Raw genomic sequence first — 25,060 nt, 5'->3', positions numbered from 1 at the left:
AAATATAATTCCTCTTAGATAAACCTAATAGTTTCTAATTTCTATCTCTGTGGATCGATGTCAATGCCCAAGACAAATAAGGCTTCTCCAAGATCCTTCATATCAAAGGAAGTGGACAAGGCTTTCTTGGTCTCTAAAAGTAACTCGGTGTTATTGCTATAAAGTAAGAGCTTATGGAGTACGTGGTTGAGTTGTCTTAGAATGTGAATCCGAGGAGAATTTGAAGGACAATTTGATTATCTAACTTGGGGAACTTAGCTTCGCTAATCAAAAGTTGCGAAGGATTTTTGAGTGTTATTTATACTCCTTAATTGAGTGCCACGATTTATTCATGGATCACTTTGGGAGTGTCAAAAAGAGGGGGAACATCGTGATGCCATATGTGCTAAGCTATTGTGAGGGGATTTTGGTTGGCAGATGATGGTTTTGTAGACGATTGAATCTCCTCATGGTTGCTTGGACTTTGTGGTGGACATAGGCAAACTCACTCAGAGGTCATTGATTTGTTGTTTGCGTGGCCAGGCGTACTCGGTGGTGAGGGACGAATTCTGACTATTGGAACGATTATATTTTGACGTGAATATGCAGTTTCCTTTTCTAATTTCTTAAGCTTGTCACTGTTACAAAGTCATTTTTCATATGTAATTTTCAAAACTATATTTTGCTAATTCAAGCGGTTTTGCAGGGTTTGAGGTTTCTTTCGCAGGGAAATTGGCGTAAAGCTATTTGTGGTGTGGATTGTCTAGCTTTAGTCCAGGCCCTTAGAAAGAAGAGTTATTTTTTTTTTGATAAGCAATCACTTTATTAAAGCACAAGTAGTGCTAAAAAGGAACAGATACAAAAAGAACGGGAAAAAAGAAAAGAAAAGGAAATTCAATGAGCAGGCTCATGAAAGTTCAAGTAAGGAGAGTGAAGAGAACCCATTTAATGACCAATTTGTTCCAAACATGCTCTAGGCTCCAGGGACCATTCAAAGAACGAGCTGTGAAAATCCTTTTCCAAGGAAGAAAGCCATTTCCAAGACTTCCATTTGATAGTATCCAAGGCATTGTTCCAATCCAGCACCTCATTTTTGAAAATCTTCAAATTTCTCCACTGCCAGAGGGACCAAACAGCAGCACTCCAAACCGTCCACCAAGCAAATTTCTGTTTCTGATTCCAACATCTAAAAGGGTGCTGAAAGAAGTGAGCTCTGATTTCATTGGGTAGAACGGTACACTCACCCAGCCATTTGTATAACTGACACCAAATGTTGTAAGCAAAACGACAAGAGAGTAGGAGATGCTCAATGGATTCAGGTTCAGCCAAACAGAATGGGCACAAAACCTCATTTTCATAGCATAGCACCTTCCTGGAGAATAAGTTCTTTCTAGTCGGAATTCGATCCCACAAAACACGCCAGACAAAAGCCTTGATATTTGAAGGTACCACCATCTTCCAGATTGAAACAAAAGCCACATCTGAAACGATAAAACCGTTACCTGTGATGATAGAGTAAGCCGACTTGACAGTAAATCCTGCAACTATATCTGGTTTCCAAATCCATCGATCCGGGACACCTCTCCTTATCTGAATTGCACTCGCATCGGTCAAGAGGGTTCCCACCCAAACCCGCTCTCTGTCATTAAGATCCCTTCGCCATGAAAGATTCCAAACCCAATTTTCCTGCTGCCATACCCCCATATCCATGATCCGCGCATTCTGCTGGGTAGATAAGCGAAAAAGACGGGGAAATTTAGAGGCTAGAGTCACAGAGCCCGTCCATCCATCATGCCAAAAACTCGTTCCATTCCCTTCACCTACTAAACGAGGGATCGCATCGGTTAACCAATCGCCGTTTGGAGCATCAAAACACAGCGATTGAACATCTCTCCACCAAGGTGAGGCGTGCCTAGATACTGGAGGGAGGGGTCTACCAAACCTTAATTTGTATTTAGCATGAATTATCCTGGCCCATAAACTACTGCAATCAGAATGCAAACGCCAACGCCACTTGCTGAGCAGTGCAATATTGAATGCACCCCAATCCTTGATTCCGAGGCCTCCAAGAGCTTTTGGCTTACAAACCACTTCCCACTTAACCCACGATATTTTCCTGCTTTGTTCGTCGATACCACCCCACAAAAACTGTCGCATAATAGAGATACAGGTCTTTCGAACACTAACTGGCATCTTGAAAACAGACAAATAGTATAACGGAATAGAGGAGAGAGTGCTATTGATCAAACAAACACGACCTCCAAACGAGAGACTCTTCCTTCTCCACGTTGAAAGCCTCTTGCGAAGCTTGGAAAGGATTGGATCCCAGAAAATTTTCCTGCGAGGGTTACCACTGATCTGGACTCCAAGATAACAGAAAGGAGGGGAAGCCAACTTACAGTTCAAAATTCTGGAAAGCACTTGCAATTCTCTACCAACCAATGAAACACCAATCAAACTACTCTTGTGAAAATTGACCTTTAGACCCGAGGCCAACTCAAAACAGTGCAGAATGCTTTTCAAAGTAAAAGCGTTCCTCCTTGAGGCTTCTCCCAAAAACAAAGTGTCATCCGCAAATTGGAGAATAGACACGTCCACCACTCCATCCCCCTGAAAACTATACCCTTTAAATTCTTGAAGTTGGATGGCTTGCCTCATTAAGCCATTTAGCCCTTGCGCCACGATTAGGAACAAAAACGGAGCAATTGGGTCTCCTTGACGGATTCCTTTTCCCATGGAAAACTCATCCCCTGGGCTTCCATTAATGAGAACGGAGATCTTCGCGGATTCAATACAGCCTTTAATCCAAGCAATCCACCTACCATTGAAATTCATACGGCGCATCATATAGTAAAGAAAGTCCCATTGCACTGAATCGTACGCCTTCTCGAAGTCAACTTTGAAGGCCATTGATTTCTGTTTCCTACTCTTAGCATCATGTAACCACTCATTAGCTACCACGATGCTATCCAAAGCTCCTCTTCCCTCAAGGAAGGCACTCTGACACTCATCAATAACTCTTGGCAGTACCTTCTTAATGCGGTTAGTAAGTACCTTCGAAACAATTTTATATGCGCAGCCGATCAGGGAGATTGGGCGGTAGTCTTGTAAGCCTTGAGGGCAAGCCTTCTTTGGGATGAGGGTGATGAAGGATGAATTGCACCCTTTAGGCCAATAACCTTGACGATGGAAATCATTCAAAAGGTTCTGAATATCTGCAGCCATCAGATGCCAGAATTGTTTTATGAATCGGAAGTTCATTCCGTCGGGGCCAGGGCTTTTGTCACTTCCACACTGCCATACAGCTTCCCTTACTTCCATAGGGTCAAATTCTGCAATCAGAGATGTATTATCAGCAGCTGAAATCTGTCTAAATGGAACACCATCAAGACTCAGCGATAGTCGATCCCCGCGACTGAATTTCCCCTCAAAAATCCTTAGCACCGTTCTTGACTAGTACAGGGTCGTTAATCCAGACACCATCAATTTCCATGCCCAAAACTGAGTTTGCATTTCTTCTCCAATTCATAAACGAATGGAAGAACTTAGTATTTGAATCACCTTCCCTAATCCAGTTGCATCGTGATTTTTGCTGCAAAAGAGACTCATTTGATTTTGCCAAACGCCAATACTCTGCTTGCCAAGTCCGACGCTGATTTTGTTCCTCCATGCTTAGCCCAACTTCCTCAAGTTTTTCATCAAGGCTCTGAATCTTTCTCAGAATCTCCTTGCTGTTTCTCTGTATGTCACCAAAAACTTCACTATTCCATGTTCTTAGGCAGGCCTTGATCCTCTTGAGCTTTTCCTTTAGCACAAAAGCTCCAGTACCTGAAAAGCAGAAACTTTCCCACTCTTTTGAAACAAATTTTGCAAACCTGGGATCAGAGAACCAACAATTAAGGACCTTAAAAGGTTTCGGACCCCAGTTCAAATTAGACGTATGGAAAAGAACTGGACAGTGGTCAGAGAAGTCCCGTGATAGAACCCGTTGTTCACCAATAGCACAGGAAGAGGCCCAATCACTGGATACAAAGAACCTATCAAGTCTGCTAGCAGCTTGGCCATTCGGACGAAACCAGGTGAACAATTTCCCTGCCACAGGTGGTTCAAGAAGCTGATTATTTGCAATGAAAATATTAAAATCTTCCATATCTCTTCTACCTGTAGAAAGACTTGATGCCACTCCTCTCCTTTCCTCTACAGTACGAATTGAATTGAAATCCCCTGCAATACAAAAATAAGTAAGACCAGCATTGGAAATAAAAACTTCAATTGCCTCCCAGAGTTCACGTTTTCCTTGAGCCGAGCAGGGAGCATACACATTTATAATTCCACAGAGTCCATTGAGATCATCCCATTGACCCCTAACAGCAAGGAAACCTTCCCCAACATGGGAGTCCAACAAGGTAAATTTGTTCGATTGCCATATAGTAATTAAACCACCAGAACTGTTAGCAGAGGGTTTAAAAACCCATTCATAGTCAGCAGCTCCCCAAAGGCTTCGACAGAGGCGTAAATCTACCAATTCACACTTGGATTCCTGAATCAAGAGCATCTCGATCCTCTCCTTCCTTACAAGTTCTCTAATAGCACGGAGCTTTACGCAGCTCCCTAACCCCCTCGAGTTGTAGCTGAGTATAATCATCGATCAACCTCAATATTTTCACCTGCATTTCCACGGCCAGAAGGGTGAACCATTCCCATATCTCTATGTTCCAAGGCTGCCAATTGGCTTACGACTTCTTCTTCATCACCGTCAAATCGCAAACCTAGGGATTTACCGAGCTCCCAAGCCTGTCTTGCTTCCTCAGCTATATTTCGAATCCACGATGGATGTCCCGCAACACCATCCTCCGGGCGAGACATGGAGCAACTAAGGGAGTGGATCACGTGCCTGATTCGTCGTCTTTGAGTGGGTGCTTGTGAACCCGGAGCTTCCATACTTGGCATCCCCTCAAAAGTGTCCCTCACAACTTCACCATCCTCTGCCGCGCCCTGAACAGAGGAGGTATCAACAAGGGGAACTTGCAGATTATCCGGATTAGAGGGGTTAGAAGAGGAGAAAGCAAGAGGGGTTAGTGCTTCGGTGCCCCCGCATCCTGGAAATTGTTCCAGAGGGACTGAATTGGGTACAAGGAGACCATTCGGATCCTGATCCAAAATGTTTGATAAGCCGGGGCAACCCGGCCCAAAACCAGGAGGGTAAGGTAAAGATCCAATTGAATCCGAATCCTGGTATCGTTGGACCCCGTCAGCATATGAGACGTTTCCCTTGTCACGTGCCTCATTTTGAATAACAGTCTCATCATTGCAGCCGTTTCCAGATGCCTCAATTCCGGATCCCAACGAACTGTCATTCAAATTATTCCAATTATCCACGTGCTCCATCAATGCTTCCCCGGCAGAATTTACCGGCACCATCGCCGGCGATTGTCGAATGGAATTTCTAGCCACCGCTAACGGCGAACCAGGATTACCCTCTTCTTCACCTTAATCCTCCAGATCTTCTGTCGCTTTAACATTTTCAGACCCATCAAAAGACCAAACTGTCGATTCACTTCCATCGTTTTCTGAATCTGCATGAGAGCAATTGCATGGCTGATGCAACTGAGGCATTTCCTCAACAATTCGAATTCCATAAGTGATCTTGTTAATTGTCATATCCCACACGTCACTAAATGTCCCCATTCTTGTAGTACGAATTTTCATACGGGCAAACTCTACCCTGTCCATCTCTGAAGTTGCAGCGTCTAGCTCAAGTACCTCCCCTAAAGGGGAAATCAGCTTGTCAAACGACCTTCTCTTCCAAAGATGCAATGGAATGCCATAGCACCGAATCCAGACCACACGTGATTGCATCACTATTGAGGGACTCCAAGGGTTTATGGATTCAAAAATATTAGCCAACCAATCCTCTGAACCCTTAACAATGTCGTCCCAACACACACCTGGATCACTTGAGAGGAGGACCAAATCATCCCCCATATAGCGAGCTCGAACAGAATGGAAGCCACCAACCAGTAAAGTTTCCTGGATGTTTTGGCTCATCTCTGTCTGTTTCAGTCGCCCAACCCAACTCTTTGCCAGCCATTCATCAACTGTATCATCCACCGGCAGATGGCCTATAGCCTCCGTCTGTTTCCCAGATCCACCAGGAGGAATTTCTGACCGGGTTCGACCATTTGCCACAGCATCCGCATAAGACTTTTGCGTACTGATCCCGTGGTTGCTATGGGACAAGTTTGTGTTTCTTGGTGAATCGGTCCTTGAGACTTCATTTGCTGCCCTAGGTTTTGCAGAAGCCTTCCCTTGAGATCTTGGATAGCCAATGAACCTGGGAAGGTTGACAAACAATTTCGTGCTTCCAATGAAGATCTGATCGAGTCTTCTACCAAACCCACTAGGATCATGGACATCAAAGAATCTGACGAAACCGAACCTCTGCCCATTCCTGTCTGTTTTAGTTGGAATAAAAACCTCCTGAACTCTCCCCCAGTAAGAAAATACCCCCCACATGTTCTTGGCTTTGAAGTCATCCGGAAAATTTGTAAAAAAATATGAGGTGACCTCGTTAGAATTCACCCTTTTGTTGAACGCTTTTTTCCGGCCACCATTCACCCTTGTCCAGCCATCCTCTCCCCCCATTCCTCTTTTTTTTGTCAGCTTTCAATTGAGTTATGATTATCATCAGTATGATAGCTACTTAAATGGATATTCAGCTTATGTTATCTCGCAACTGGGATATTCACATTTGCCATGTGTCTCGGGATGGTAATGAGCCAGCTGATTGTCTCGCAAGAATTGGTGCTAGATTGCAGTGTGATGTCGTTGTTCTGGAAGACCCTCCTCTTGAGGTCTTGCCTCTCTTGTTGAGGGATTTAGATCCGGTGTAGTTTCGTTGTTTAATTTTCCTATGTACCAATAAAAAAACCCATGTTTGATTTTTATAAGTTTTTTAAAGAATGTTTATTTACAAAACAGAATTGCCTATTTATGAATAGTAATAATGTTTCAATTTTTCGTGATTACTTTCCAAATGAAAAGTTTTTAAAAAATAAAAAATAAAGGAAAAAAACATTATTTCCTTGTATCTACATAACCAAAGTTCTGCAGTCAAACAATAAATTAATATCTTTTTAAAAATTTGAATGACTTTATTAAGATTCTTTTGTTGATTTTTTGAAAATAATATCCACCTAATTAAATGAAAAATTATGACATTAATATAAGGAACTTATCTAAATTTAATTTGTCCATAAATTAAATTAATCACCTTACAATTTTGACAGATTGACTTTGACCAGTTTACTGATTTATCTCCCACACAAATATGAACATTATACTCTGCATCGCCGCCATGTGAGATGCCCCAAGAAAAATAAGCCGCTGTTTCAAATTGGTAGGTGAGAAAACAAATTTCAACATGTGGTGGCTGTTTGAAATTTGTTCACCCCCAATTGCATTCACACCACACTGACAGAGAAATATGAATAAAATAGATAGAAATTATAGATATCTAATGTGTGGGAAAAAGTTGAAGTAATAGGAAGAGAAAGTAAATCAAAATCTAAATTAAAAAATAAAGAGGAAATTATTTACATTATATCTGATATACAAAAAAATTATGGAGAAAAACTATGGATCTGTCTCATGAATCATGAAATCTGATCCCAATTCATTCATACCCATCAAACAGTTGTTGGATCAAGCTGAAGACAAATCCTTGGATGGTGAATCTGTTGAAGCTGCAAACCTTTGATTGCAGGCCCATTATTCCTCCTTTTCCAAAGACTATTCTCCACTTTGCTTCCTTCCTCCAAATTGGGCACTTTTTTTATCACAGGCAGAGGAGGATCCATCTCCTCAATGCTTATACCAACAAGATTTTGATTTTGATTTTGATCACACCTCTTATGTTTTGGTACACCTGCACTGTTATTACCTGCTGCCAATTGTTGTTGCCTTGTCCGACATCGGTTGATGTTGGAATTAGGCACTGCAGTGGTGGTTTTTGGGGTGCTAATGATAAGATTCTTACCAGAGAAGAGCTTTTTGAGCTTGGAATATTTGACAACAGGGGTGGTGCTTTTGGTGGCGGTTAAAGTGAGCCTGTGACTATGAGAAGAGGTTGGAACTCCAGCAATTTTGTTGTTCCTCTTCACCTGACCCATGCAACCAATTCTTGGGGACAAAGGGTCATCAAAGGAGGAATTTTGAAGCCCCCTGCATCTTGGAAGGTTCACATCTTTGATGGAAGGGCGAGAACAGAGGATTGGAAGGAACATGGTTTTCTGATGATAGAATTGAAGGTGGGGGTTGTGGTGATGGTTTTCATTACCCATGTTGTGAAATTTCTTAAGGGAATGATTTTGGAGGTGGGGTGGGATTTATATAAAGAGAGAGAGAAAGAAGAGGGTTGATGGTGGTTTTCCCAATGGGGAGAGCCGGAGAAGAGTGTGAAGATCAAAGTGAGAGTGAGAAAATGTCAAGGGGTTTGGCTAGGTCTTGTGGCGGTGTGTTGCTATCACTCCTTGGTCTCAGAGTTTGAGCTTGTCAAATATGCACACTCTGTGTCAGTTGTGTGTGTAGTTTTGTGACCTTTTATTTGGAGTAAAGAAATAGAAGAAATAAGACCAAGACAAAATGGAATGGTAGAGGGATCATTACAAAGAAAGAGCCTCATACAAGACTGGTACACCGTACACGCATCAAATAGAGAGAGAGGGGAACATGATTCAGGACCACTCTGGACATGTGTGTTGGTTTAATTTGGAATATGCATTCAGAGATCAGGTTTTGTCTCTATGATTAACCTTGTTCTATGTGGTGAATGGTGAGATCTGAATCCTAATCAATTGATAAGTGGTAGTAAATTAAAGTACACACCCAACAGCAGAGGTAAATCATGACCTGGACAATCCTTTCTCGCGTGGATATACATTTGGATGAGATGCAGAGTAGGGTCTTGATTCTTGAGAGGAGTAAAAAAGTAGATAACATTTGACTTAAATAAGTTTTGACCCATCTAATATACTCTACTTTTTATTTTAGTCATAGTAATTTTTTTTACTTTCGGTACCTCAAAAATTAATTTTTTTGTTTTAGTCATTATGGTTAAGGTTTCCATCAAAACCATAAGGAATCCTGAATTAGCATTACATGTGACATTAATACGTGGCTTACGCACGTTTCATCTTCATCTTCATGGTTTTGGCTAAGTTCTTGTTCAAGCTAGACACAACAAGGAAGAAGGAAGAAGATCCAAGTCCAACATTAAGTTCACACAAACTCAACTATACCACACATTGCCTTCACCCTCATCCACCCTTTGGTTCTGTGCTTTATGGTTAGTCATGTGTATTTAGGTGGTTAGTTCAGTGTATTATTTGGCCAAATCCGCAGGAAAAATGGGTGTTTAGGGGTGTTTCTACTATTCAGTGGTCCAGGAATCATTTTCCGGGTCCTTTTGGTCTGGGATCAATCTTGTTAGATGACCGCTACTCAGCTTCAGTTTAATAACAACTTATACTTTAACATTTTTTGTAGGTCAATCTCAGTTGTTAATAATGTTAGTAAATTAGTCTCTCGTTAGAGTTCAAACCCTAGACCCTTCACCCTTCATCCCACCCAACCCTTATGGCCCATAGCTCTTACCACTTGAGCTAACCCTCGGGAATATCTTGTAATTTAACATAAAAAAATCTTGAAATTCATTTTACAAATTAAAATTTAAACCAGATCAAGAGAGAATCTTCAATTGATTAAATTAAAAATTTCATATCAAATATAAAATAAAATATTAAAAAATATCAACTTAAAATTCTAAGTATTATTTCGTGTACTATATTATTAAATTAAAATTTTAGAAAATTAAAATATATAAAGTTTCATCTTCTTTGGTTTTTCAAGATATTTCAAGCGGACAGTCATGAGACTAATCCTTTGAGACTCGGAGATCACATAAAATGGGTAATAATATTATTCAAGTAAAAAAAAAGAGTTTTCTCTAAATTTGAATTTCAAATTTTTATTTTTTTTAAATATATATCCTATTATATTTTATAGTAATTTCAAATTTCGAACAATTTTAGTTGAAAAGATAAAAAAAAATCATAACTTAATTGTTTTTAGTTTTAGATCATAAGTTAAAAACCTCAAAAATATCTTATCTAGATATAAGTTAGAATTATAAGATAAAATCATAAAAGATAAAATAAACTAAATAGTATTTTCTTTTAAATTAAAGTTAATTTTTGTGTGTGGTACATTATCTTTTACATATACTATTACTATATTACTATACTCATGCATGTATTGACATGAGCAAAGGAGTGTATTTACATACATTCACCCGATCCCAATAATGATATACTCACACCTCATTTGTTCTCCACTTCATTTTCACATATTTTTATTTCTATCTCTCTCCTCTTATCATCTACACATCTTATACTTTCTCTCTCTTACATTTTCTTTTCTTCCTATCTCTCTCCTCCTCCACCTCTTTCCACCTCATTTTTGAGGTGTGAAAAAATAATTATTCACCTGATCTCCTTGATAATATTTCATCAGAAATCCAACTGGTCGAGTTCTTAGAAATTTAAATTTAACAGCACACCTCACGTCTCATTCAATATTTCAAACTAATTCTACTTAATTGAAATCGTTCTTCCTAAATATGACCACCGGATTCTCTCAATCTCTATTGTGGTGCACAGTTCTGAATGAATCTTTTGACATAAAGGAGCAATGTAAGATACAATAGGGGAGAGGGGTACCTGCAAAGTTACTTAGTGCTCAAGTCAGTGTAAAGTAGAGAGAGAAAAACTCAAAATCTTAGAGTATCTCCGATGCTAGTTCTTAGAGGTGAGTTCTTAAGCTAAGGCATCTCTAACCATTGGTTGCTAGTTGGGTTACTTAAACATTATTTTGGTGGGCTCAAGCTGCCACATATGATTTAAGCAACTCATAAATAATTTATGTAGATTTCGCTCTAACCATGATTTCTTATTTGTCTTTTATTTGAGTCCCACTATATCTCATATATTTATATTATTTCAAGGTCATAAATAAAATAGAAAATATATATTTTTTTTAGTCAAAAAACAAGCAGAAAGAGAATAAGCAATCGTCGCTTATTTAAGCAACGTTACTAAAATTTAAGTAATAACAACTTCTATGTAATGTTGTTCCAATGGTTCTCCAAAATAAGCAACATTGCTTAAGTGCTCCAACTGGATTAAGCAACCCCCATTGGAGATGTTCTAAGAATCAGGTTCTTAAGCATTGGAAATGACTGACGTGGAGTTCTTAGTTCTTAAAAATAAGAACTAGTTCTTATATAAGCAACTTTGCTATGAGTTTTTAACATAAAAAAATATTGATTCTCTCTTATCTAAATTGCTTTATTACTTTATGAGTAGCTTTATTACCTTATGATTTTTGTTTTATTGCTTTATGAAAATAATAAGTATAAATAATGTGGTGTGGTGGGAACAAATGAATGGTGTTAAGAACTCAAAGTTAAGAACTTGTAGTTGAAGCGAAATATGCAAAAATTGCTTAGAGCACATGTGACAGTACGTGCCCACGTGAATAGTGCTTAGAGCATCTAGTATGTTTTTAGTTTTTAGTTCTTTGTACTATTCATGTGAGCTCGTACTGTCACATGTGCTTAAGCAACTCTTAAATAATTTTTGTAGATTTTTCTCCAACCATAACCATGAGTTGTTAGTTTCACTAATCCTTATTGAAAATAGCAAAATTACTTATTTGCAAAGAAAGAGACATGTATTAAGATATCCGCAACTGTAACACTAGTAGAGATCCATTATATAAACGTATATCATTCTTGTGGAGAATTGGAGACAATGGGGAGCCAAGAATTCTGGATAATTGAAGCCATCCTCAGCAGAGTCTTGATACGTTTCAGTTTCACTCTTTTCCATATGTATCTTTACATCATTATCATGCTGAATAACTTCGAAGAGAAGCAAGAGAACTTGCTTTTGGAATCAACTTTCTCTGTTATCGATCTAAAATCATAACAATGCTTTTGAAATTGTGAAATAGAGGGTGTAGATACCTAAAACTTAGTAGAGTGTATCCTAAAGAAGGAGAACAAACGATCAAAAAAAAAAATCCTGAGTGAAAATCTCTTTGAAATTTTCAAAGGAACATTGTTCAAGGGAAACAGCTCGAAAAAATTAACAATTATTAATGTAGTTCAATGGTAAAGTGAAAGGGACATGTATCCAATTATCTGGCATGTGAAAGTGAACCTACTTGACTACTTGTTGACAACCTAAGATAGCCATTGCTAAAGGTTGTGTTCAAAGAAGAGGACATGCATGTTTCAATTTAAATCTCGGAAGCAATTACTTAATGAGTGCCGGTCAGAGTGCTTAAAAATGGTTATTTGAACCCATAAGGTCTAAAGTTCGATTCTTATAAGCTGCACTATTAAAGACCTTTGACATTCACTACACCCGGATCGAATAAGATTGTCTCATTAGAGAATACTTGTAGTTAAAACCAAAAAATCTCTTATGCAATTAATTGCTCATTTGCCATAGATCCCTATGTGGATGGTCAATTTAGCTGCAGGCAGGTCAAACAAGTCAGAAGTTTATTTGAACCAGGATCAGATCCTAAACGAGTGAAACTCAACCATGAGATAATTTATTAGAAAATCAAACACACATGCACACACAAACAAATTGCCCCACAAATATTAGTTAATATATATGTTTTACAAAGGTGCCGGCTGGTGAGGTTCCATACATTGTACAATACTTAAATTATTTAGGGAATAAAACATAATAAAAGAGTATAAGAGAAAGAGACAAGGCATTGCATGGTGCTATCCAGCGTTGTTGATGGAAGCATAACCTATTTTGTTGATAAGGTGGGCAAGATTTCTCATATCTACTCCAATTCGCCAATCAAACCCCTTTCAGTTGAAACATTGAAAAGAAAAAACTAGCTGGATGAGCAATTATTATGTCATTTCATTCAGAGCATTTTATCATCTCACTTTTCTTTTTGCTATAGATTATCTCACTTTTCTATGTATGATATTTATATCTAAATTGATTTGGGATTGGGTTAGATCTGGTCGGTGCAAGAGGCATGGTTAAGATTCAACATGTCCCTTGATCTTGATCCAACAGCATTTGGGAGCTGAATATAAGATTGCAGTGTAGTACCATAATCAATCAAATGATCAGAACCTCAACCAACACTACTACAAACATGAGATGGACAGAAACACAATCATTTTAAATGCTTTCACATCAAAATTACCAACATAACTTACAGAAACCTCAAGATAACGGGTGTGCCTAGGCTGTGTCTGAACAGGGTAATATCACCATCACCATTATTTACAGCTTACAGGCTCAATAGAACTATTAGCATCAGTTTTTCTTTCCTTCAAATCAATTCTGGTTTACAGAAATTTCTTATCAGAATTGACTTTGACTTTATAATCAATTATAAAAGAATTTCCAAACCTGCACTAAACTAGATTTGGTTCTTCATCTTTTTGTCCCATTACACAACTAAATGCAAAATTACTATCTGCTGCAGCTGTTACAAAATCTATTTAAGAACAATGTTACAGAGGGCATAGTGGTCCTGGTATTGCCATCTCTAACATGAGGAATGAGGACAGATACCACACAATGAAAGATATAACTAAATTTACACAAAAAAGAGAGTAAAAAAATGAGGGTATATGATTCAAAAAACAAAACATTGTAGACTAGTTCCAATTAGTTAAGAGGGGGCAGCGGCCTCGGGTGCAACTGCCTCCTCCTGTGGCAGATCCGACTCACTTTTTGCCTCCTCAAGAGGTGAAACTTTCTCTGAACTATCCTCCATTGTATCAATAGACTTCTCAGGTTCATCAATGGCACCAACAGATTCACCTTCAGATGAATCTAGTGTGGTTTCACTTTCAACATGGTCCTGAGTATTATTCTGAGAATTGGATGTAGAAGAGACACCTAACCCTTTGGAAAGGGATACATACTTGAAAACAAGTTGTTTGTAATTATTTAGCAGGTCTTCAACATCACCAACTGTTAAGTCACCTACACTAGCAAACAAATATGGAAACTCCCCGAAAATTTCATTTAACTTATCCTCCTTCAAAATCATACTTGCCCCTTTGTTCTCCAAATCTGAGAGGGATGGAACTTTTGTGATCAATAACTCATCTGAAAAACTCACTCTCTTGCTTTCTGATTTTGCCACAGATGAAGGAGTTCGTAATGTAGGGTCCTTATTATCATTCAGAGCTTTATTTCTATGTTTAGCAGGTTCTGCTCTTGGATGCTGCCCATAATTTTGATAGGGTGAATTGGGATCTTGTGTATCAACTGAAAGCCCAGAAAGAAGAGCACGGGAAAATTCCATGTTTCTCTCAAACTCAGTTTCATCCATTGAAATGGCTTTTGCATCTATGTTTGAAATGAAGGACTCAGCAGAGAGCATGTTTGTAAAATAATATGCCGCTTCCCCAGCCAATCGAGTTTGGCGTCTAAACCTTTGAATGTACTGTAGATTTGAGTGCAGTTGTGGAGGGTTTGCCTGCATAATATCATTTGTAGAAGATTTAAATTAACTGTAAAATCAAGTATATTCATGTTAAAATGCACCTAAAGTAGAGTTTGAAAAAAATATTTGTTTTCTCTGCATAATTAAAGTTTTTCTAATTTCTGGAAACATACAAAAAAGAGGAATTCCATAATTCAAGGATGCACTAACTCAATAGACATCTGAATATTAAGTCTTCCACAGAAGTCTGTCTCACTTGTCTAGTTTCACCATTCCTCAGGTTTGAGCAAAAAAGTAAAACTAAACAACTTAGATACCAAAGATTTTGAAATATAAAAATCAAAAGCTCATATATATAGCTCTGTACCATGAGCAGTTCAAAAGACTACTTCAAAGTTAAAAATAATGCAACCAGCCTCCCAAAAGCGTATATGCGTATGGTAATTCCATCATGAATGGACCCGTGTAGGCAAGAGATTTCAAACCCTCATCAAATATTGCCATGTGAAATAATCACGAGGGACTTTACATAACTACACAGAATCAGAAGCTTTGTTTGTACAAGTTAATATAATGAAAAAAATCGAAGAGGCAATGCAGGACAAAGGAAATACTAAATATAGAAGTGCACATTAAGTCATACCAATAATAGTTTAGAGAGTGCAGGAAGTAATAGCTGTTTTCTTCAACCAAATTATTTCTACATGAGAATCATGCAAGTATCTATTTCTTGTGAAACATTAAGGTTACCTTTATGGTAACATAAATTAGCACAGGAAGAAATTCATCAGCTCCTGGAGGATTCTCTTTCGAAGCAAGAGAAGCATTAAGCAGCAAGTTTCCAATAACCTTGCAACAATTCAGGATACAGATAAGTTTGTCTCTTGGCGCCTTGTACATGTTGATCTTCTGTAATTCTTTCTGAGCAAGCTGCCACCATAAGAATGAGAAAAAAAAATATAAGATTTAAAGGAAGCAGGAGCATACACAGAAAACAATAAACAAGTCAAAATTGTAATCTTAGTTTCCAAAGTCATAGTACAAACAAAAGTTAGGAAGAATTCTTCTGGTGTTTTTACCTGCAATTGATAAATTCAGTATTAACAAACTAGTATAGTGACTAGCAACTACCCAACGATGCATTAAACCGAAAATTGACACTTAGGAGGAGCTTGGTCAATTAAGAACAAGAATATTATCCAACAAACATTAGAACAAACCCAATAACTTTGTATCTAAAAATATTGAAATTCAGCGTACACAAGACACATTCGGTCTAAAGGCATTGGAAAATGATGACAAAACAACAACTGGAAACTAATAAGTGAATCGTAGGGAAAGCACACATCAATACATCATCACCTATCATGTGAAAATTTTAAATTGTCAGAATAGGGGCCCCAATCATATGAATTTAGACCGCATTGTACAAGGTGCTTATGTCCCATAACAGGTAGTTGTTATGTGGAGTTCAGACTTGGAATGTAACTATGAACTTTTCAATAAGTTCAACTACTAGCTTATGTGCAAATCTGGACATTTTATAGTTGCATTAAAAACCAAAGTAGAAAGAGCCATGATGAGAATTGTGCAGCATTTGAGCTTGATGTTTAAGCAATGTTGATTAACAGTCAAAGAAATCATTAACATGATTACACTTGGTGTGACCTTTATAAATGAGAAAATGTCGATCAATGAGGAAATTGAACTTAGATGACATAATTGTGCAAAGAGAGGTAAGTAAAAATAGTTTTGGATGTGTAGTTATATACTCACCAACCATGAAGTTTCATTCTGAAATGCTGGCATGATATCCAAATTTTCTGGGCGGATAAACTGTTGAATCAACCCCATCTTCTCTGAAATTTGATCATCAAATTTTACATCATTTGGAAGTGAAGCAAATACGCGGGAAAATAACTTTGTCATGACATACTTCTCAAGCCCCTGTATATGATCAAAACCCAGAGGCAAAGGGATTAACAAATTTATTTAACCTATATGACTGCAAGAGTTTAATTAAACTAAAAAGAATAAGCTTTCTTGAAACTACTTTCATAACAGAGATGGCAGGTATGGGTGTTTAAGTTGGCAGACAAAGTGACTAGACAGACTACTAGTAAGATCTAAGCTGCCGTCGTATGTGTGCCTTGAACTTGATTGTTTTCTTGTTGTGTAAAAACACTATTGTCAACTTGAATTTACATATTATGCATAATCAAACCCAAGTTCTATTATCATTTTTTAACATGTATTCAAATAAATGAACTTTTTCCTTCAAAAATTGGCACAAACAAACAGACCCTAAGATGAGGACTCAGATTAGCATTCGTTCATGTCCACTAGCTTTCTGATGCAGATGCTCAATCTGAACTGCTCATGAACATGTCGAACCCCACGGGCATATTAAAAAAACTAGTAGAAACATCATTTGTGGTGATAAGACCTCAGATTATCTGCAATTATCCTACAACTGCAAGTTACTAATGTGCGCTCCACTGCTATTGGCAGGTCAGTCTTCCTTAAAATGGTGCAACAGCCCTTGCCACTCCTATAGCCATTAGCCAGCATTGCTTCCTTTATTGCTACCCAGCATTATTCGCACTGAGGTAGATAGATGTGGTATTCCTACAGCTGGACTAAATTCTGTCTTCAGTCCAACTTTTTACTCCCAATTTTTTTAGATCTTCACTTCTACATTACAGAATTCCCCATTATTGAAAAAGAAAAACCAATAAATGCCCTTCCAGAAACAGGAAAATGGGGAAAATTTTGGGTTGTGATCATTTTACAGATAACTCTATTCAACCATCCCAAGATCCAGGGCAAAGATCAAAACTGCAGTATAAATATAGTGCAAGTCTGATTAGGAAGTTCAATGCCAGGTCACAGTACAGTAAGTTAGCTGATTGTGATCAGTATTATTATACTACCGGCACTCCACTTTATCTCTCTAAAATCATTCCTATTTACTTGTCCATTTAGTAGTAGTTCAGAATAATATTCATGATCATACTTCTCAATTATAAACTTATACATCTGTTTTTCTTTGTCTCATCGCCCATGGGGCTATTTCTCCCAACCGTCTTTTCCATACCCAAGACTCGAACCTGAGACATTGTTTACGGGAATCAAACATGTACCCTAGTAACTATCAAAGCACAATAAATATTCCAGTATTAAATAGTATTAAAATGAAGATTAAAACTAATTTCAACAACTTAAATATATATATTTATTGGTATCATGAATGAAGCAATGCTTAAAAAATAAGAGTAGAATTGAACAGAGCAACAAGTAGAAACTGACTTCACCGGCACTCTCGAGCTCCTCTTCAGAGCAACCAGCCCAAAGTGGATGAGCCTTGAAAGCGGCTTCCATGTTAGCAAGAAACTCTTGAACCGCGGCACTGTCCCTATCAGGATCAGGAGCATTGTTCGAAAACGAAACGATGAAACTGCATAATCATCGCCACTAGATTAGAGGGTTCCAAATTCCAATTTCCAATTTCAAATTGAACTAACCTAAATCACGATCACGATTTACACACAGTGATGAAGGAAGAAGAAGAAGAAGAACCTTTTGATTGCTTTGACGAAATCGGCGGCGGCGGGTTGCCGCATCCGCTCGAGGAAGTCGTGTAAGCCGAGGAAAACGTCGGCGTTTTCCATTCTCTCTCAGTCACTCTCTCTGTTGCAGTTGCAGCTTCGTCTTCGTTGACAACGCCGACACGGAGGAAATTCAAGCAGCGCGTGACATTCAGTGTCTCATTGTAAGAAGAATTTCAGGGATTAGAAGAAAATCACCAAATTCAAAGTAACTATGAAGATCCTTATGAAGTTCTTGTAAACTTCACTATCTTAATGAGAATCTTTAATTTAATAGTCAGATTAATCAAATTTAACTTTTGTGAAAATTGAGTGAGTTTCACTATTTGGTTTTTTTCTCACAAGAAGTAAAAAGGACAAAAATTATTGTTTAAGGAAAGTTGTATCAAAGGAATATGCCATTAAGAGATGAAAGGTCTTTCGGAGGAATGTCCCAAACCGTCAATGAAAAAGAAGACAAAGCTTAGCCGAGTAATCTGCCACAGCATTCCATTCTCGAAGAAAGTGATGGCACAATACAACCCAACCACGTTCAAAGTTCTTATTGATTCGATTAATAGTTGAAGCATGAAAATGAAATGGAGGATGAGTATCCTTCAAAAGACCCAAAGCGAGTTTAGAATCACGAAAAAGAAGAAGTTCAATACGTCTAAAACCACGCTGCCAACAAACATCAAGACTGTGAAGAATTGCTAATTGCTAACAGCTCAAAAATAAAAACTCAACATTGAGGTTGCCATAAACGCCTATGTGCCCCCTGCAGAGTAAGCTAATTACATGTCATCTCTGAACGAACCGTACCACCAAAACGCCGAAGCTTAGTTTTATCAAACACATAATTTTTTTCTATAATTATAATTAAGATATTTTGGTAATATTTAATGAATGATAAACAATAGTTATTCGAATATTAGAAAATTAGAGTGTTAATCACTGTCATAAATGAAACTAAAAAATAATGTAGAAAATTATAATTTTTAACCCGTTAATTATTTTGAGAAATGTTTTTTTTTTAAAAGTTTATTTGAGAAATGTTTGTGTCATAAATAATTGAGATGAAATAAAAGTTTTGAGTTCTATTTTATGTTTAAAGCAAATAAAAAAGTAAAACATAAGTTTCAAAAAAAAAAAGTAAAACATAACCAAAGATTACAAAAAAACACACTGCATATCTAATCATTCATGACACTTGCTATAAGTAAGACTTCATATCTAAAAATCTTATTACATTTGCATACTGGTTAGGACAAGATTTTTTTAAAAGGTAGGACAAGATTATTAGTGAACCTATTATAAATGGTATCTTCTCCATTAGTCTATAACATTTGAGTATATTTCTGGCATAGCATCTGATAAATAATCAAATGTAAATGTTTGCCACTTCTGATGTTTGTCATTTCATTACATCAAAATAAGAGTATATAACATTAACATATCATCAGAAGTCAGAACTATCAATACAATGCTTTTCCTTACAAAGAATACAAAATCGATCTCACACAACTACAAACAAAAACAGTGTACAAAAGAAACATACAAATCATAAACAAACAATAGTCCTATGTTACATTACGCCAAGTAGAGTTCTCATATCCCTCCACAATCAAAAAAAGACTTGAAGGAATGGTGAACAGATCTATATCCTTAAATCAATATCCATGCAATCATTAACTTCCGCGAGCAGCTTCAACAAAAATGATCAACCAACCGGCCTCGTTGGTTGGCTTTGAATGGCCGACGAGATCTTCCATGTCATACATCTATCTGCTTACAATTCTCATTCTCGAATCTGAAAATTGCCTTTGTTCAAGTTGCAATTGAACAGTCAGTCCCTCGTCCAACCAGAAATAAAAACTATCTTCCTTTGAACCAATCTACAATAAAGCACTCCAAACAGCTCCATCCCCTTCACCACACTTTGAGTGCACATATTTAATCTTCTCCACAGACTTGCAGATTCCACTGCAGCTCCAATCAAACGATGCGACGCATATGTTACCTGCCTGTGCCTTCCACTCACAATCTACAGAAAAATATGTGTAATAAGAACCAAGCATAGCTAAAGTATAAAGGGATTAAGAAACTGAGTTAAACTTCATATCATCTTTCAATTTTAGAGTCAAGTTTTATGATTACTTCCAGCTTATCAAGCTGAAGCAACTTTATCAAGAAAAACTAAAAGAAAAAGTACTATTAGGAAATCAGTGATCTATGACACCAATACACATGCTAATTGATAGACTATGAGCCTGTTTGGATGCGGACCAAAGAGCACTTATTGCAGTTTATTTAGTGCTTTTTTAGAAGAAAAACTTCAATAAGGGAGTCCGCATTCAAACGGACTCTATAACTTCTAGTGGTACTTGAACCCAATATGGATTTTCTATTTTTGTCATTCTGAGTGCAAAAACATAGGTAGAGGCCATAGAGTAGTTGCTTATCACATATTTTATGGTTATATACCTGGAGGAGTTCCACAGCACATACTGCGCTCATCAATATGCTCAACTTCAAGACCAATCAACCATGAACCGAGTGAGACATCTTCATTAGCGTATTTATGCAAAATCGGCCTGCACAATAAGGATCCCCTTGAATTTTGTATATTTATAGAAAATAATATTATAAGAAAAATAAACAAAGATTCTTGCAGGTCATATAAACAGCCACAGTCTGATCCATAAGATAAGATTTCATATCTGGAAACATTTTATCATGAAAAAGTTTCTTACATTCACCAATCATGGAAAATAAGTGTTTTGCTTTAGATACAATTTACAGAACTATAATTGTGCACAAAGACTTGTAAAAATACTGAGTCCTAATTTCACATTCAAAAAAGCCTTTTGGCTGCAAATAGGGTAAATAATTGCTAATCTGGTTATCCCTGCACAAAAGGTTGCCAATCAAGTACAGCGTGAAAAAACCATGTACGTACTGGTTGATAGAAATGTAAGTGGCCAAATCCTTAGAAACTGCATATATCTGCCCAGTTGCATGTCGGAAGTATTTGTTCCCTTCTTCTCCAAACTTCCAAAATTCAGGTTCATGGTACTTGACATCCCTAGATATGTATGTAGAAACAAAGTCAGCAGATGAATAGGAAGTCACATTAAGGAACAGAGCCTCTTCCCAAACATATATATGCATAAAAGTCTAGAGGAATTACTTTCGAGAAAGGACAGGTCCAGATTTCATGCACCCCATGTAGACCCTGGGTTTTGAACGATACCGAGCAAGGGTTGATGCAAGGACACCTAAACATCAACATATGTTAGAATAAAGGTTTCTTTTAGGGAAATACAGGAAAGTGGTAAAGGAAACAATGGAAAGAAAACACAAGAAAGAAGAGAATCCATTCCTGAGATAGCATATACCTAAATTGACATGGACATCATCATCCACTTTGACATAGAAATCAGCATCCCATTTTGCAACTGCAGTAGAAAAGAAAATCTTTGTTTTTGCAGACAGCTCATGATACCCTTCAACATGTTCCTTTAAGATAGTGTAGAACCAAATATCAGAATCCTGCCAGATTATCCAAAACTTTCATACAAAAAAATTCTCATGAATACTATAGTGATCTGCCTTACCAGGCGAAGGAAGTCTTTGTGCTGGGATTCTTCAGAATCAATAGCTCGATCAAGAATGCTGTTGGAAGTTGCACTGGATAACAATGGCAATATCACCAATGTTAGTTCCATTAAGTAGCAATCCATATAATTCTTCATTTTTCAGATAAGATAGTAAACAACGAGACTAGGTCATGTAGGCATTGGAAGATTGCTAAACTTGAACAAAATTAGCATATCCCCCTGCCCAAAAAAAATTAATGACAATGTTTCAGGGAATAGGCAATAATAGCCCCACTGCACCTTCCACTGCCAGCACAAAGCTCAGGCAAAAGGAACATGGACAGTGAAATGCAAAGAAATTAAAATACACACAAGTACTCTCCTGCCTTTGCATCTCTCAAAATTACAAAATTACTATTAGAAAATTGATCATATGTTGGTTTATCTTCTGTGATCTTGATAGACAAAGCATGTGAAGCAGAATCAAATTATCTAGAAGAAAATAAGTAAATAAGACATGGGTATCTTTGGTAACTTAGAGCATGGAGCATTCTAATATGAAAAATACAACCGTGCAAGCGTATTCAGAATTGAAAGATTGAAGGGTCCAAAAAGTTGATGAAATATTTTGAAGCATTTTTCAGTGTAATGTTGATAAATTATAGTAAAGTAGACAAAAGATTTAAATAAGTCAACATTGACAAAATATGGCAATGCAATAGTTTTAGAAGCTTTTTTAGTGTTTACCAAAAAAAAGAAGCTTTTTTATTCAATTAGGAAGGACATAACTTTCTAAATCAGTCTGACATGTAAGGGCAGAACACAAACATTAAAGAGAAAATTTTATTCACCAAAATATGCATAACTTTTAAGGAACGAAAATTTAAATTGATGGAGGGGGGTGTCACTGTCCGTCCCTGCAACCATCATACCTATCCTCATCCGATATCGCACAGAATGAATACACCACATGCTCCAAGGCCATGAACATAAGGTAAACTTGTAGGAGGAGAACATATTACTTCAAGAAAATTACAGTGCAATGGGAACCCATAATTCAATTCACAATTCTTGCTTAGGTGTGCATGCTGAACCATTTCCTATTAACGCAAGATTTTAATGGCTAGATATGGAATATTAATGTTCTCAGTTCAGAGAAATTAAGCAACAGCAATATACTGTCCAAACTGTCAAGACTCAAGAGTCTATGATCATTTACTATCACAGGATATACAAGGTCAGCAATGCTTCATCCAGCTTTTCATTAAAAATGGAAAACTGATTCGCTGAAGTGGGGAAGAAAAAGCAAAGGGCTGTAGAGGGATCCAACTGACATTCAAGGCAAAAGCCACTATTTTTTTATCATTCATAGTACTTTAAGGAAAGCATTCAAAACAAGTGCAGTGATGATCCAATCCTTAGTTGATTTTGCATGAACATATTTTAACGAGGCCCATTTTTAGGATCTATGGGTCAGATAACTAGTGTTAAAAGAGATAACTAAGACAGAGGAATGTTCTCTTTTGTGTTGTCATATTAACTGAAATAGGAAATGCCAGGGTTCCATTGAACAAAAAGTAATGTCCTATGACTTCGCATAATCACATTGTAATATATTTATATGGTCAAAGTAGTCTCTTAAGGTGCTTTTGTAATTATATCCTTATTGACACCAAATTATGTTTTGGTAATTTCAAACAGTTAGACATAACGGGAATCAAAATCGTGATTACCTGTGCCCGATCATGAATCTAATAACAATTCCCTTCTCCCGTTCCAATTGAAGAAGTTGCTCGCCTGATCCAAATGGGTCAAAAACATAACTTCTTAGAAACTAGTGCATCATTATTGAAGTCAATGACCCCATAAAAATAGGGATGAAAAATTCAAGGACAACTTCATAAAAAAAATTGACCTCAATATTAAAGGGACACCAAATTGACTCCTATATGAAACCAGTTTTACCTTGAGGCATCCAAGTCTCTCTAACCGAATCACGCCGCTTCCTGCTACTGAAAGCAGTATTTATGCCTATCACTACAAATGCCTTCTTCCTGGGAGAGCCATCCCCAGAAGTGTTGGCTGAGCCATCTGAGTCTGAGATGTTGGTCCCACGAGAATTTCTAGCTGCTGCTAATTCCATCTGCAGCATGGAAACTTGCTTGTCTAGAGCTCTGACAATAAATCAAACCACCAATTACTCAAAAACTACTAAAAAAGCTTCAATTGCAAATAAATCTAGCAAAAGGAAAACAGATTCCAGCTAGCACTCACTGAATGGCTTCATGGGTTTTGTACAATTCATTCATTTCATCCTTAGGCTGCTGCTTCTGAAATTCCAAAAATGGGAAACAAGGAAAAGTCAAAAATCAAAGGAAAAATAATGTAAACACATGTAGACAAGTACAATCACAAATCTGAGAAGATTAAGCAGCACAAACATTCTTAGTATCACAGTCCTCTGAGATCACTTGCAGTTGTTGATCACGCTGAAGCTGCGAAATCATCAAACCATTTGAATCATGAGGCTCCCACATCCTGCAGCCAAAAACAGAAAACAGAATCTCCAGGATCAGATCACAAAGTTTGAATTATGAAAAGCAAAAGGAACAACAACCCCATGTTTCCAGTTTCACAAAAAAAGTAAGAGAGAGAAAGCGAAACCTGCTTGTGATGAACACACCAAGAATGAAGGAAAAGACAGAGAAAATGGGTAGCCATTTTGCAGAGATTTTGGTGGAGGTTCTGGTCTTCATGTTGGAGTTGTTTGTTCTGCGTTTGAGGGAAGAAGGAGGTGATAAAATGGAATTTTGGTCGCTTGGAATGTCAAAGTTCAAACGAGGAATTGGTCCAATAAATGGTGCTATTGCTATTGCTGCTACAGCTAGAACTATAGTAGGAAATGAAGAAACTTGAGTATTATAATAGCAAGGTTTGGAATTTACTATTGTCTATGGTGATAATTGATTGATAAAGGAGTTACAGTGTTTCAAGTTGAGTCATGGTCGTCGTCACACCCATTTCCATTTCTTGTCTTCCATTGTCAAAAGGTTTTGCCAAAGTTATGTCACATGTCTGTGTCACTCCTTGCCTCGTAAGAAACGGACCCTTCTTTTCACTGCATTTCAATCTTTAACCATATATTTGGGTTGATGAAATAATATGAGTGTGATTATTCCATCATTTTACATCCAAATTAGGAGTAAATTGAAAACGGATGATAAGTAATTGAATTAGATGGAATGAGTTGCATACTTGCATCATATTCCATTCTATCCTGAGTTACCAAAATCAAACAAGGGAGCATAAAATCATTTCATCCCATCCCACTTC

General features: G+C 37.4%; 5 protein-coding genes across 6 annotated transcripts; all 5 read right to left on the bottom strand.

The window, feature by feature from the left end:
• Positions 1-3,406: 3,406 nt before the first annotated feature.
• On the bottom strand, positions 3,407-4,624 carry LOC130740454 (uncharacterized). The gene has a single exon (XM_057593074.1). The coding sequence runs from the start codon at positions 4,622-4,624 to the stop codon at positions 3,407-3,409; it is 1,218 nt and encodes a 405-aa protein (XP_057449057.1).
• Positions 4,625-5,469: 845 nt separating this feature from the next.
• On the bottom strand, positions 5,470-6,624 carry LOC130740451 (uncharacterized). Its single transcript, XM_057593061.1, has one exon. The coding sequence runs from the start codon at positions 6,622-6,624 to the stop codon at positions 5,470-5,472; it is 1,155 nt and encodes a 384-aa protein (XP_057449044.1).
• Positions 6,625-7,530: 906 nt separating this feature from the next.
• Positions 7,531-8,774, bottom strand: LOC130734536 (uncharacterized). The gene has a single exon (XM_057586999.1). The coding sequence runs from the start codon at positions 8,319-8,321 to the stop codon at positions 7,668-7,670; it is 654 nt and encodes a 217-aa protein (XP_057442982.1). The 5' UTR covers positions 8,322-8,774; the 3' UTR covers positions 7,531-7,667.
• A 4,772-nt stretch (positions 8,775-13,546) lies between these two features.
• Positions 13,547-18,386, bottom strand: LOC130734531 (vacuolar protein sorting-associated protein 9A-like). Its single transcript, XM_057586990.1, has 5 exons — positions 18,121-18,386; positions 17,851-17,998; positions 16,318-16,488; positions 15,292-15,471; positions 13,547-14,574 (listed from the first exon to the last, which is right to left on the bottom strand). Exons 1-5 carry the CDS (start codon positions 18,210-18,212, stop codon positions 13,759-13,761), a joined length of 1,407 nt encoding a protein of 468 aa, XP_057442973.1. The 5' UTR covers positions 18,213-18,386; the 3' UTR covers positions 13,547-13,758.
• A 1,136-nt stretch (positions 18,387-19,522) lies between these two features.
• On the bottom strand, positions 19,523-24,820 carry LOC130734511 (beta-1,3-galactosyltransferase 7). Of its 2 annotated transcripts, none has more exons than XM_057586958.1 (12): positions 24,711-24,820; positions 24,392-24,499; positions 24,169-24,265; positions 24,002-24,057; positions 23,693-23,901; positions 23,461-23,524; positions 21,746-21,818; positions 21,527-21,647; positions 21,319-21,406; positions 21,088-21,213; positions 20,613-20,722; positions 19,523-20,172 (listed from the first exon to the last, which is right to left on the bottom strand). In XM_057586958.1, exons 1-12 carry the CDS (start codon positions 24,752-24,754, stop codon positions 20,024-20,026), a joined length of 1,245 nt encoding a protein of 414 aa, XP_057442941.1. In that variant the 5' UTR covers positions 24,755-24,820; the 3' UTR covers positions 19,523-20,023. The 2 variants fall into 2 exon arrangements, with proteins under 2 accessions (XP_057442941.1, XP_057442947.1); XM_057586964.1 differs by lacking the exon at positions 24,711-24,820 and adding an exon at positions 24,673-24,691.
• Positions 24,821-25,060: the final 240 nt, after the last annotated feature.

This window comes from Lotus japonicus, chromosome 1 (assembly GCF_012489685.1).
Source record: "Lotus japonicus ecotype B-129 chromosome 1, LjGifu_v1.2".
Classification (NCBI taxonomy): domain Eukaryota; kingdom Viridiplantae; phylum Streptophyta; class Magnoliopsida; order Fabales; family Fabaceae; genus Lotus; species Lotus japonicus.
Note: the sequence above shows the minus strand (reverse complement) of the source record. Positions and strands in the feature narration are given on the sequence as shown.

What these genes read in the sequence shown, in the direction of transcription:
- LOC130740454 (XM_057593074.1), bottom strand. Translation starts at nt 4,624, where the DNA reads ATGATTATACTCAGCTACAACTCGAGGGGGTTAGGGAGCTGCGTAAAG.
- LOC130740451 (XM_057593061.1), bottom strand. Translation starts at nt 6,624, where the DNA reads ATGGGGGGAGAGGATGGCTGGACAAGGGTGAATGGTGGCCGGAAAAAA.
- LOC130734536 (XM_057586999.1), bottom strand. Translation starts at nt 8,321, where the DNA reads ATGGGTAATGAAAACCATCACCACAACCCCCACCTTCAATTCTATCAT.
- LOC130734531 (XM_057586990.1), bottom strand. Translation starts at nt 18,212, where the DNA reads ATGGAAAACGCCGACGTTTTCCTCGGCTTACACGACTTCCTCGAGCGG. An exon ending in TTCGTCAAAGCAATCAAAAG is followed by an intron (nt 17,999 to 18,120) that starts GTTCTTCTTCTT and finishes ATGATTATGCAG; the next exon opens with TTTCATCGTTTCGTTTTCGA. An exon ending in AGAATGAAACTTCATGGTTG is followed by an intron (nt 15,472 to 16,317) that starts GTGAGTATATAA and finishes TTATGGTGGCAG; the next exon opens with CTTGCTCAGAAAGAATTACA.
- LOC130734511 (XM_057586958.1), bottom strand. Translation starts at nt 24,754, where the DNA reads ATGGAAATGGGTGTGACGACGACCATGACTCAACTTGAAACACT. An exon ending in GGTGTGTTCATCACAAGCAG is followed by an intron (nt 24,266 to 24,391) that starts GTTTCGCTTTCT and finishes TTTTGGCTGCAG; the next exon opens with GATGTGGGAGCCTCATGATT. An exon ending in GTGCTGTGGAACTCCTCCAG is followed by an intron (nt 20,173 to 20,612) that starts GTATATAACCAT and finishes ATTTTTCTGTAG; the next exon opens with ATTGTGAGTGGAAGGCACAG.